Genomic DNA, 11,703 nt, shown 5'->3' with positions numbered 1-11,703 from the left:
TTTTTTTGTCACCATGAGAAAATAAGTACATTTGATAAAAAGCATTAAAATCACTCAAGCATTAAAGACACTTTTAAATGCTCTAATAGTCTTCCTACTTAAAATAAGAAATAATTTTGATACTGTAACTTTTTAAAATGTTTGTTGAAAAAATTTCAAATTTCAGTACATATTTTGAAAAAAAAGAGTGAAAATGATTATAGAGTTTCAGTGCTTTCTATATTGTATTAGCTTTCACGGTGAATAAAAAAATATTACAAGTAAATAATTTTACTAAACCAATCTTTGATTAATTCTTGTAATAGAGATTTATTATGCAACTTTAAATTTTTCGTTGTGTTGATATCCATAAAAAAAACTACCTACCTCTGATCACATTTTTTATTAAAAAAAAAACAAAAAAACATTTTATTATTAATAAAAAAATGTGATTATATGATGATCAGACATTATTATGTTATATAAATAAATGTGAATGAAATATCTAATAAAACACACTAAAAACACATATAAAACACACACCAACACTCGCCAAACCTAACCAACAATAAACAATAAACATGAACAAGAATGACATGAAATGATTCATAATTGCAATTGTCAAAATTTATTCTACAAAATCTTTGTGGCGACATCTATAGACTCTTTCCCCAACTTGTATTTCCATCTCAAGTCACGTGGTTCCCAGAGTTTCCCCATTTTTTCAAGTATAAGTTCTCGGCCCCTGACGTATGCTGCCAAGAAGCGAGGAGGTTGGGAAGTGACGATTTTGTATTTTTGTCTCTGTGATCTGTTTATATTTAAAATAATATTATTCTAGAGTTTAAAACAATGACTAATGTAAAGGAGACTTCGTGTAGGCTTTGTCTTAAAAATATAACCAATAAAAGTTTTGAAGTGATAAACAACATTATCAGAGACATTCTTGATGGCCTTTTACTGAAATTGGTAAGTCTGTGAAGTATAAATAGATTAGATCTTAACAATCTCTAATGTAAATTAACATTTAGTATTTAATTGTTATTTTCCCTCATAGTTATTTTTTTCTGTTCAAAGTTGCATATTTTTCTGAAATTTGATAACGAGGGCAAAGATTATATGTAACATAATTCGCACACCTCTCAATAATCCCAATACGTGTGTAGCGGCTTAACAATATTTTTTATTTTTTGCCATAGCTATTTTCTTTCTGTTTGGTTAAAGTTGTGTATATTTCAGAAACTTGATAGCGGAAGCAAAGAGGTTATATGTAGTGCTTGCAGAAGAAAGTTAAACACGGCATTAGAATTTAAGTCAACGTGTCTGAACACCAATAACACAATTATTCCTTATGTGGATAACGAAAAAATGTTACGGCTTGACTTAAGGGAAGTGTACATGCAGGAAAAGAAAAGTGAATTAGTTTGCAGTCAGAAAATATGTCGGTTGTGTATGCATCCAATAAAAAGTGAATTTAGATGCATACGTGAAGAGGAACTTGAAACTATTCAGAAATTGACTCCTGAAATGGTATAAACAATATTAAATAATTGCATATTTTGTAATTTAACAAAACCATTTTGTAGAATGTAAATATCATCAAAGATCCCGTTGTGTGTAATCCATGCTTCGACACTCTGTGCACCCACAACAGTTTCCTAAAAGATTGCTTAGAGGTAGAAGAAAAAATTAATAGTATTTTTGACAGTTCAGCCACAGAAACCCAAATAGATAAGTCTCCACTTGATTTATTCATAAAGACTGAAGACTTGGACAAAGAATTCGATATTAATGAAATGGGAATGTCGATCAAAGCTGAATGTGTTGACATAAAGTCGGAAGATGAGGAAGGCAGGTAAGAGAACACTATTTCAACATTAATTTAAAAAATGGTAGCATGCGGTTCGGGCACTTCGTGATTTATATGATTAAATATGTACCATCTGATGATAAACGAATTTTTAAACAATTGTTAGGTTAAGAAGTAATAGGAAAAATTTGTAAGATTATTATAAAACAATCGGTATGGCTTTAATTCAGATATAGGTACAAAGTACTAGATTTCATTAATTCACTCAATTTTTTTAACTTTGGGCAGAAATTTAAATTTTCTTGAACGAAAAGGATTGATCTTTCACTGAGTTACAAAACAGTTAGTGGTTATCTTGGTGGTTATACAGGGTGATCCATTAACGGTATCGAGCGGCTGTATATAGGAAACTAGTCGCGCTACGATTATGGGGGTAAAAAATCTATTAACAAATACGAGCAAAAGAAATTGATTTAAAATATTTTCAAGTTTGTAACTTCACAGCTAGGGGGCGCAACTGCTATAGTGTTACACAAAATTGTCGGTTTTTCGAAATTTCGCTTATATAACCTAAGTTGTGAATAAATTTTTTAGATACACTGTTAAACCCATAAGAGTAACTAAATAAGAGGGTTTTTCTCTGTGTCTTCTGCCGGCAGCAGCGGCAGAGTACGCCATTTGTAGCTGATGCACCAAACGGCACACACAGACCATAAAATAATTAAGGAACTGTATGGGATAACACAATTAGAGTAACCTCTAATTCTACTATCTAATAGATGTCGCTGCATCATAATGGCGGTAAATTTAAATGTAATAAAGTACACGGAATAAAAAGTATTTCATAAGTAATAGATCACAAAACAGCTACTAATAGTTGAAGTTAACAATTAAAATTAACGTGAACCATTAACAGCTTTTCCATGACCCATTACTTCTGAAACACTTTAATTATGTTTTAACACTTTACATGTACATTCTTTACTTTGTTGTCTTTATGAGACTGAAATTGCCAAGACTGAATTTCTTCCAACATATCATTCCAAAATGTAATATGTGCTGATTTCTTAGTAATAGATGACTTTAAAAAACTGCAATTATTTAGCTGTATGATACGAGAATTTAAACTATCAAAAGTATCATTAATATCATTCGCAAACTCTGCTGTACGAATAGCCTTCATGAGCTACAGATGCACTTAATGTTTGTGCTGCAATTTTTACTTTAATCTTAACATTACTACGATTTAATTCGAAATAATGGTCATGTATCTTTCGTAAACCTTGGAAGGGCCTAGATTTATCAATTTGATAACATTTTACTATGTTGCTGAATTTTGCTGTTTTATTATGCGAAAATTTAATATTATTGTTATATGAAGCATTTCTGGTATTTAAGCAAATGAGGAACGTCAAAAATGGGAATAATTTCCTCGCCATTAACATTAAAAGTGGATTTATTTGATTACTCAGAAACTAACTATCTGATAGCTGATCTGTTAGTGGAACCTTCATCACAATCTGTACAAATTATTTTTAATCCACAAGACTGCAATGCTGAAATTACTTCAATTAACAAAATTTTTTGGTCCTTTGTTTTTATAACGTCTTTTGTGAAATAATACTACTACTACGACCAAAAACACTACAGCATGATTTGCTACCTCATTTTGTCTACCCAGGGACCCAAGATCAACATATCCCGTTACTTGATCGTTACAAGTGTCATAATTTAGACCAACAGACAGAGCTATTTCATCAAATACTAAACAACAAACTTTATCTCTTGTAATAAGTAATTTTACTAACACGTTCTGATAATTCACCTAACAACTTTTCATTTCTCCCAACATTTAAAGGTATTAGGCCCAAGTTTGTAAATTGCTAAAGCAAGTGCTTTATTTTCTGAATTATAGATAGGTCGTTTTTTCGCAATTTTTAATTTGTGACTCAATAAATTTTACACCTACTGAATCAAGGTGACGACTTAATTTTGCAAATAAATTATAATAGGTGATACTTTTACATTTTAATAGTTTCTTTTTTAATTTCAAAATCTGAATTTTCTGTTGACGATCTAGATAAAAAATGTTTTAATGTTTATCTGAAAGTTGAGATATTCTCTTAACATTCAAAGTTTTTAAAAATGTTCTTTGTTTATTATTTGGCTGAAAAGATGTGCGGCTTTGACAAAATGAGGTATCAAGTGAGGTACTTGCATGACTTGTATTTGATTCCGCTTCATTCAACTTGCTATCAGTAATCTCAGGAATGATCTTGGTGCTCGCAGTAGCGCTTGTAGGAAATAACAATTTTTAATACATGTATTTCAGTTTTTTAAAAGGTGGGGTGAAAAATCATCCGAAATTGAAGTTTGGCAACTCGTACTATGAAAATTCTGTAATGTTACGTTAGGTAACAAATTGTTTTGTTGAATATTGGATACTATCCGAGTATTCCAAGGTGATATTATTACAATTAATATGTGAACTTGTAGTTGATCTTAAAAATAACGTTGGCACAGTATTTCTGTTGAGACTATTCCTATCACTGCTTCTAAAACATTTTAACTCAAAATGGTCTTCACAAAAATAATGACTGTGTTTGTCGGAGCAAAGTCTGATTTACATAATTTTCGAACTGATTCTATCCACAGTAATTGTCTGTCTTTTGTAATTTTGAAAAAACTTATTTTTATAGGACGCATTATAGACATTCATATAGTAAGTGCTTTTGCAATTTGGAGCACAACATTTACGTGTAGTTCTACCAGGTAAACTAATTTTACATAAAAAAAAGAATAAAAATACAGTAAGGCAGTTCAGATGACTTATTCAATAAATCCCTTATTACATTAATCTAAAAACAAAACAAATTTATTAATGCACAAAACGCAGCAACCTACCTGAACTGAAGATAAATTATAACCTCAAACCTCCTACCTCCAACATTCTACGTTAATTGAAATATTTCAGTCGACGCATTCTATTTCTGTTGATTGAAAGCTTGGAAATACAGATTCGATTTGTAGTTGCAGATTTTTATTTAACAATTTTCGTAAAGGACAATGTTTTGCTGAAACAACGTGAGATGGCCTCAGTGAATGCATGTTCGGTCCGCCCTATCCAATAAAACCCTCTTATTTAGTTACTTTTATGGTTAAACCTTTCACAAATTTTGTTTGAACTTTTTTTTTTGTTATTACCATAGCGACGTCAGTATGAAGGACGCTATCTTGAAATTTTTAAATTGTCATAACTTCTAAATGCCTTAATCGATTTCAATAAACGATAGCTCATTTTAAAGAACTATTAATAAAATTTATTTTTGTGATATAGGAATAAAAATATTATTTTCCTGCGCAACGGTAGACGACGCTAATGAGAAAAGTTTTGTAATTGTCTCCGTTTACTAAAAAAATTAAATGCAACGATATAGGTTTTTTTGCTGGCTTAATAGACCATTTATTATGGAAAACAAATACAGAAACCGGCGGTCGATATATTTTTTCGTTATTCGCTAAAATAGTGAAGTTGTGCTAGAACATCCTCCTTTATTTAGTTCTCTAAATAACATTGATATAATCCAAGCCAAAATTAAATTGTAAAACTATACCAATCTTGTTCTTAAAAAGAATTATTGCTTTATTTTGAAATTTTTTTGATAACTGCAATATTTCATATTTTTATTAATTCCAAATATCTAGTAGTTATAATTATTGTTTCCATAACAAAGGAGGCTTTGCCGTATGAAAATTATGTCAAACGATATGTGACAGCTCTTGCTACGAGCAAAATTAGCGTCATTCGTGTGAGAAAAGTACTTAGGTTCCATATGAAATTCCCAGGTCTTTAACAAATTCTCTTAGACTTATTTGGCGATTTACATGGACACAAACCAATATATTAATAATATTATCTTCCATTCTTGCACGGCGATGAGTTCTTACATAATGTAGTGGCATCTGGATAAACGCTGAAATTCTTTTCTGGAGTAGCGTATTCTACGAGGGTATCGCAAAGCATATTCTCTTGAAGCTATAATGGCATTTTTCAAACATTGAAAATAAACTGCCAACATATCATACGCTTCCACATTCGTACAAGGCATTTTCCTTGTTCACAAGTACTTTTCCAACACAAATAACACTAATTTTGCACGTAGTGAGAGCTGTCACATTTCGTTTGGCATAATTTTTCAGTTGTCTATTTTCATAGGGCATAGCCTGCCTCGTTATGGAAACAATAATCTTTATAACTACTCAGATATTTGGAATTAATAAAAAAATTAAATATTGCAGTTATCAAAAAAATTTCAAAATAAAGCAATAATTCTTTTTAAGGACAAGATTGGTATAGTTTTACAATTTAATTTTGGCTTGGATTATGTCAATGTTATTTAGAGAACTAAATAAAGGAGGATGTTCTAGCACAACCTCACTATTTTAGCAATAACTTGAAAACGAAAAAAGATATCGACCTCCGGTTTGTGTATTTGTTTTCCATAATGAATGGTCTATCAAGCCATGAAAAAAAACCTATATCGTTGCATTTAATTTTTTTAGTAAACGGAGACAATTACAAAACTTTTCTCATTAGCGTCGTCTACCGTTGCGCAGGAAAATAATATTTTTATTCCTATATCATAAAAATAAATTTTATTAATAGTTCTTTAAAATGAGCCATCGTTTATTGAAATCGATTAAGGCATTTAGAAGTTATGACAATTTAAAAATTTCAAGATAGCGTCCTTCATACTGACGTTGCTATGGTAATAACAAAAAAAAAGTTCAAACAAAACTTGTGAAGGGTTTAACAGTGTATCTAAAAAATGTATTTTCAACTTAGGTTATATAAGCGAAATTTCGAAAAACCGACAATTTTCTGTAACACTATAGCAGTTGCGCCCCCTAGCGGTGAAGTTACAAACTTGAAAATATTTTAAATCAATTTCTTTTGGTCGTATTTGTTAATAGATTTTTTACCCTATAATCGTAGCACATCTAGTTTCCTATATACAGCCGCTCGATACCGTTAATGGATCACCCTGTATAAGCAGGTTGCAAGAAGAAAAGTAGTTCTGCCTGATTTGCATACTTATATGCCATTTTAAAGTTATTGACAGGATTCGTAGTGGCCTTGAAAATGGGGAATACATGGATAAGTCGGGGGATTCTTCATAAAAAAAACGGAATAGTCGTGAAAGTCAGAGAATTTGATGTTTGCAACTGGAAATTTTGTAAAAGCCGTCTTGGGTTCTTGAAAGAGAATACTATTTGTGGTTTTGAAACATTTACTTATAAGAGGTTCTTTGGGTATAAAAAAGAGTCCANACATTCGTAAAAGGCATTTTCCTTGTTCACAAGTACTTTTCCAACACAAATAACACTAATTTTGCACGTAGTGAGAGCTGTCACATTTCGTTTGGCATAATTTTTCAGTTGTCTATTTTCATAGGGCATAGCCTACCTCGTTATGGAAACAATAATCTTTATAACTACTCAGGTATTTGGAATTAATAAAAAATTAAACATTGCAGTTTATTGTGCAGTGTATTTATTTTCCATAATGAATGGTCTATTAAGCCATGATAAAAAACCTATATTGTTGCATTTAATTTTTTTAGTAACCGGAGACAATTACAAAACTGTTCTCATTAACGTCGTCTACCGTTGCGCACGAAAATAATATTTTTATTCCTATATCATAAAAATAAATTTAGTTAATAGTTCTTTAAAATGAGCCATCGTTTATTGAAATCGATTAAGGCATTTAGAAGTTATGACAATTTAAAAATTTCAAGATAGCGTCCTTCATACTGACGTTGCTATGGTAATAACAAAAAAAAAGTTCAAACAAAACTTGTGAAGGGTTTAACAGTGTATCTAAAAAATGTATTTTCAACTTAGGTTATATAAGCGAAATTTCGAAAAACCGACAATTTTCTGTAACACTATAGCAGTTGCGCCCCCTAGCGGTGAAGTTACAAACTTGAAAATATTTTAAATCAATTTCTTTTGGTCGTATTTGTTAATAGATTTTTTACCCTATAATCGTAGCACATCTAGTTTCCTATATACAGCCGCTCGATACCGTTAATGGATCACCCTGTATAAGCAGGTTGCAAGAAGAAAAGTAGTTCTGCCTGATTTGCATACTTATATGCCATTTTAAAGTTATTGACAGGATTCGTAGTGGCCTTGAAAATGGGGAATACATGGATAAGTCGGGGGATTCTTCATAAAAAAAACGGAATAGTCGTGAAAGTCAGAGAATTTGATGTTTGCAACTGGAAATTTTGTAAAAGCCGTCTTGGGTTCTTGAAAGAGAATACTATTTGTGGTTTTGAAACATTTACTTATAAGAGGTTCTTTGGGTATAAAAAAGAGTCCAGTCGAGAAAAAGTTTAATGCATAAACACCAATTAGTATACAAAAATGAACTACAAATGACCTGGATTTTTTTTTATAAGTCAGGGACAACCTGGAAAAGTTAGGGAATTCTGTATTACTTTTGAATTATGAACCCTGATTGACCTAATTCAAATTTGAAAAATATTTTCTAAAATATCTTATCAAGTGAAGTCAAACAACATTCTTCTGTACCAGAAACCTGGATATGCAAAAGGATATCTTACCTCATACACAAGATTTTTAACTGTTGATATTGTAGTAAACGACTATTTTATGTGCTACTTTTATATCTCAACATTACAATAATATGTAATAAATAATAATTATACATCAGGTTACATTACAATAACTGACTGCATAAAGATACAGCACCATGTTACACATACACACCACAAACAATATTAGAGAATAAGTATAAGTTGTGTATGTTGGGACATGACTATACGCACTGACAAAACAATTGCACATAACAGATCGGATATAAAATTTCAGGATAAACCTTAAAATGTCACTTACGTAACTGATATAGCAGTACCATCTGATCAAAATACAGGGTGTAAATAAATAAGTCTGAAAAAATTCAGAGGGTGATTCCCTGTGGAAAAATAATATAAATATACAGGGTGGTCCGGAGGTAATGGACCAAAATTCAGATTCCCAAAGCAAAAATGTTACGATTTAGCCGAACTTGCCTTAGTCCAACAGTTGATAGTTAAAAAGAGATACAGGGTGTTAAATGTAAGATATTATTTTAGTTTTTTTAAATTTATTTCTTAATATATGCGAATATCCACATAAAATTTTGGGGTTCGGGGTTCTTTGGGTCGAGGAATTGAAATCTGTTCACATTTTGGTTATAGTTCATAGAGGGTGCTAGCTGCAGTAGATTAAATGTGTTAAAAACAACATAACTTTTTTATACTTTAAGGTGTCTCATCTTTGGTATAAAATTCTTATTTTCCAACTTTTTTTACACAAAAAAAACAAGGATTTATTTAGAATTAAAAATTGTAATGAACAGTAAAATAGTAAACATTAGTAAAAAATCTTTTTGACAATAATTGCTCAAAATGTACATTTATCAACGCGTTTGTTAAAAGATTGTCTTATTTTAAAGTGACATTTAAAACCTGCTGTTAAAGTTGTTCCCGGGTGTTTATAGTTTCTCCATAAACAACTGATGGAACTTCAAAGACAAAAGTCTATGAGGTTGAAATCTGGGCCGCGAGGAGGCCGTGACATTCGACTCCCACGAGCTATCCAACGATCCGGAAAAGTTTGATCAAGGTAGTTCCGTGTTTGGTCAGAAAAATGAGGGAGAGCCCCATCTTGCATGAAGTACAGATTCTGCCATAATTTAATGGTAAACCATCCAGATAATTGACTAAATGGTGTTGCAGGAAAAAAGTTACCATTAAAATTCGGAGGAAGTTCATGTGGACCCAGAAGGTGGTTCCCACACCAAACATTTATCTTGAATCCTCGTTGAAAGTGACGCTCAATTACTACGTAGGGATTTTCATTGTCCATATGTGTTTGTTTCTAAAATTGAAAACTTCTCGATGGGTAAAAGTGGCTTCATCAGTAAATAGCACATTATTTAAAAATTCATGGTTCTAGCTATTTGCCTACTACTAACTTCCGGATTTTCTGCCACCCGAGTTAAAATTTCTTCTTGGGCTACTGTAATAGTGCGCCTGATGTGTCCCACGTTGTCCCTTTTAGGACGAAAAGTAGCTTTCGATTTGGTTGACTTTTATTTGGATACAACTCTAAATACCAACGATGCGCTCTACGCCCAACAAAACCTGTTTGCGCATAAGTGAAGACCATATCGCGCATTTCTTTATTTGAAAATAAATTATGTCTCGGCATTCTATCTCACTTGTGTGTACAGGGTGATTCACTATAGTTTGGCCCCCTCTTTAACCTTTTCTGTTTTAGGAGTTATAAAAAAATGTTAAATACAAAAGTTGTATGAGTTTTTATGAATTTTTCGAAAATGATAGTAGGAAAACAAAAGAAGTCCAAACAAAATGGCCGCGGATGTTAACTTTGTTAAGTTAAATTGAACACCCTGTATATTTTTACATATTTGGATAGAATGTTCTCTGTCGAGCATAGTCATATCAATTTCGAAAAATTCATAAAAAATCGTGCAACTTTTATATTTAAAATTTTTTTATAACTCTTAAAACAAAAAAGTTAAAGGGGGGGGTAAAAATATAGTGAATCACCCTGTACATAGAATTTAAATTGTACGCTAAGATGTAATTTTAATTAGGTACTTAATGGAAAGTAGTATGCAAATGACAGCAGTAAAACAAGTGAAAAACGTTAATTATTTGATTTTCGTCCAAAGTCTACTTAAGAAATTTTACCGCTAAGTTAGTAATAGGTACTTAATTGTAATTTAATGTAACCGCAATGGAAGTTTCAAAGCCAAATATTTCGAAAACAGTGCGAGACAGCTTCTTTCAAAAGGTATACCTTTTAGACCGGGAGATATTAGACTGAAGTTCGACGACGTCTTTCTCGTTTATGCCTCTGAGAGTAGTGAAAGTTAACCGAGAGACAAGTACAATAAACTAAATTTAAAAGATGGGCTGCGGGACACCTTTGTGAAAATTCAATTTTCATTTTCAAAAAAATAATGTGTACAGCGACGTATTTCTCACTTATGTCATGTTCGTAAATTGAAGAGAAGTATCGATTTTATCACGAAATTTTTTTGGCATAAGTGTTGCAAGGGACCTAAAAATGGAATACTGTGTAAGAATGTGTGAAAAACATCTTTATTTGTCTACCAATTTCTCGTTAATGCCAATTAGAAATATGGCATTATTATATTCGAAAAGCTCATAAAAAACATTGGCATAACTCCTACTAAGGACCAAAGAAAATAGGGATTTGGAAAAGCTGCGGAAAATTTTTCGTTTTGGTCAACGTTTTTCTCGTGAATAAATTAAAGCTTATTGCAAAGAAAAAAGTGAAATTATTCATTTTTTTTTAGGGCATAAGTCCCTGGTGAGGACTATATGCTAAACATTTTTTGAAAAGTTGTAGGAAAATTCATGAAAATTGTTACGTCTTTCTTTCTCGCTTATGCCATTATGCATATTCTCGCTTATGCCATTTTGCATGCACGTAGGAAACTACATTATAAAGTCATATAAATGTAGGCATAAGTCCACATTGGATTTTCATGTTGTAAATTATTTTGAATTTTAATACGAGTCAGGTCGACAAAGTAGAAAAATAATAGAAAATTGCCACAATTTTCTCGTTTATGCCGTTTCATTCACGAGTAGAAAATATTACTAAAAGCCATTTTCAAGAGTGGCATGAATGCCACAAGGTACCGTCGTATGTAAAAATTTTTAAAAAGTTTATTTCATCGCCTACGCAATTTTCGAAATACTTATACTTACTTGCATTTAGCGTATTTTTAATTTTTATAAATATAAGTAATTCATGTATTTAATGAAAGTTAATAATAAACT

The 11,703-nt window shown here is 31.3% G+C and overlaps 1 protein-coding gene across 1 annotated transcript in view; it reads left to right on the top strand.

Moving 5' to 3' along the window:
* The first annotated feature begins 767 nt into the window (after nt 1–767).
* LOC111692523 overlaps nt 768–11,703 on the top strand; it is a 21,800-nt gene continuing 10,864 nt past the window's right edge. Inside the window, exons 1-3 of the mRNA XM_023456567.1 lie at nt 768–948; nt 1,219–1,509; nt 1,566–1,834. Coding sequence (XP_023312335.1) covers nt 832–948; nt 1,219–1,509; nt 1,566–1,834 — 677 coding nt within the window. The 5' untranslated portion in view covers nt 768–831. The remainder of the gene's footprint in view (nt 949–1,218; nt 1,510–1,565; nt 1,835–11,703) is intronic.

Source organism: Anoplophora glabripennis, unplaced genomic scaffold (assembly GCF_000390285.2).
Source record: "Anoplophora glabripennis isolate ALB-LARVAE unplaced genomic scaffold, Agla_2.0 scaffold1827, whole genome shotgun sequence".
In the NCBI taxonomy this organism is placed as follows: domain Eukaryota; kingdom Metazoa; phylum Arthropoda; class Insecta; order Coleoptera; family Cerambycidae; genus Anoplophora; species Anoplophora glabripennis.
The sequence above is the reverse complement of the archived record's forward strand: the minus strand, read 5'-3'. Positions and strand labels throughout refer to the sequence as shown.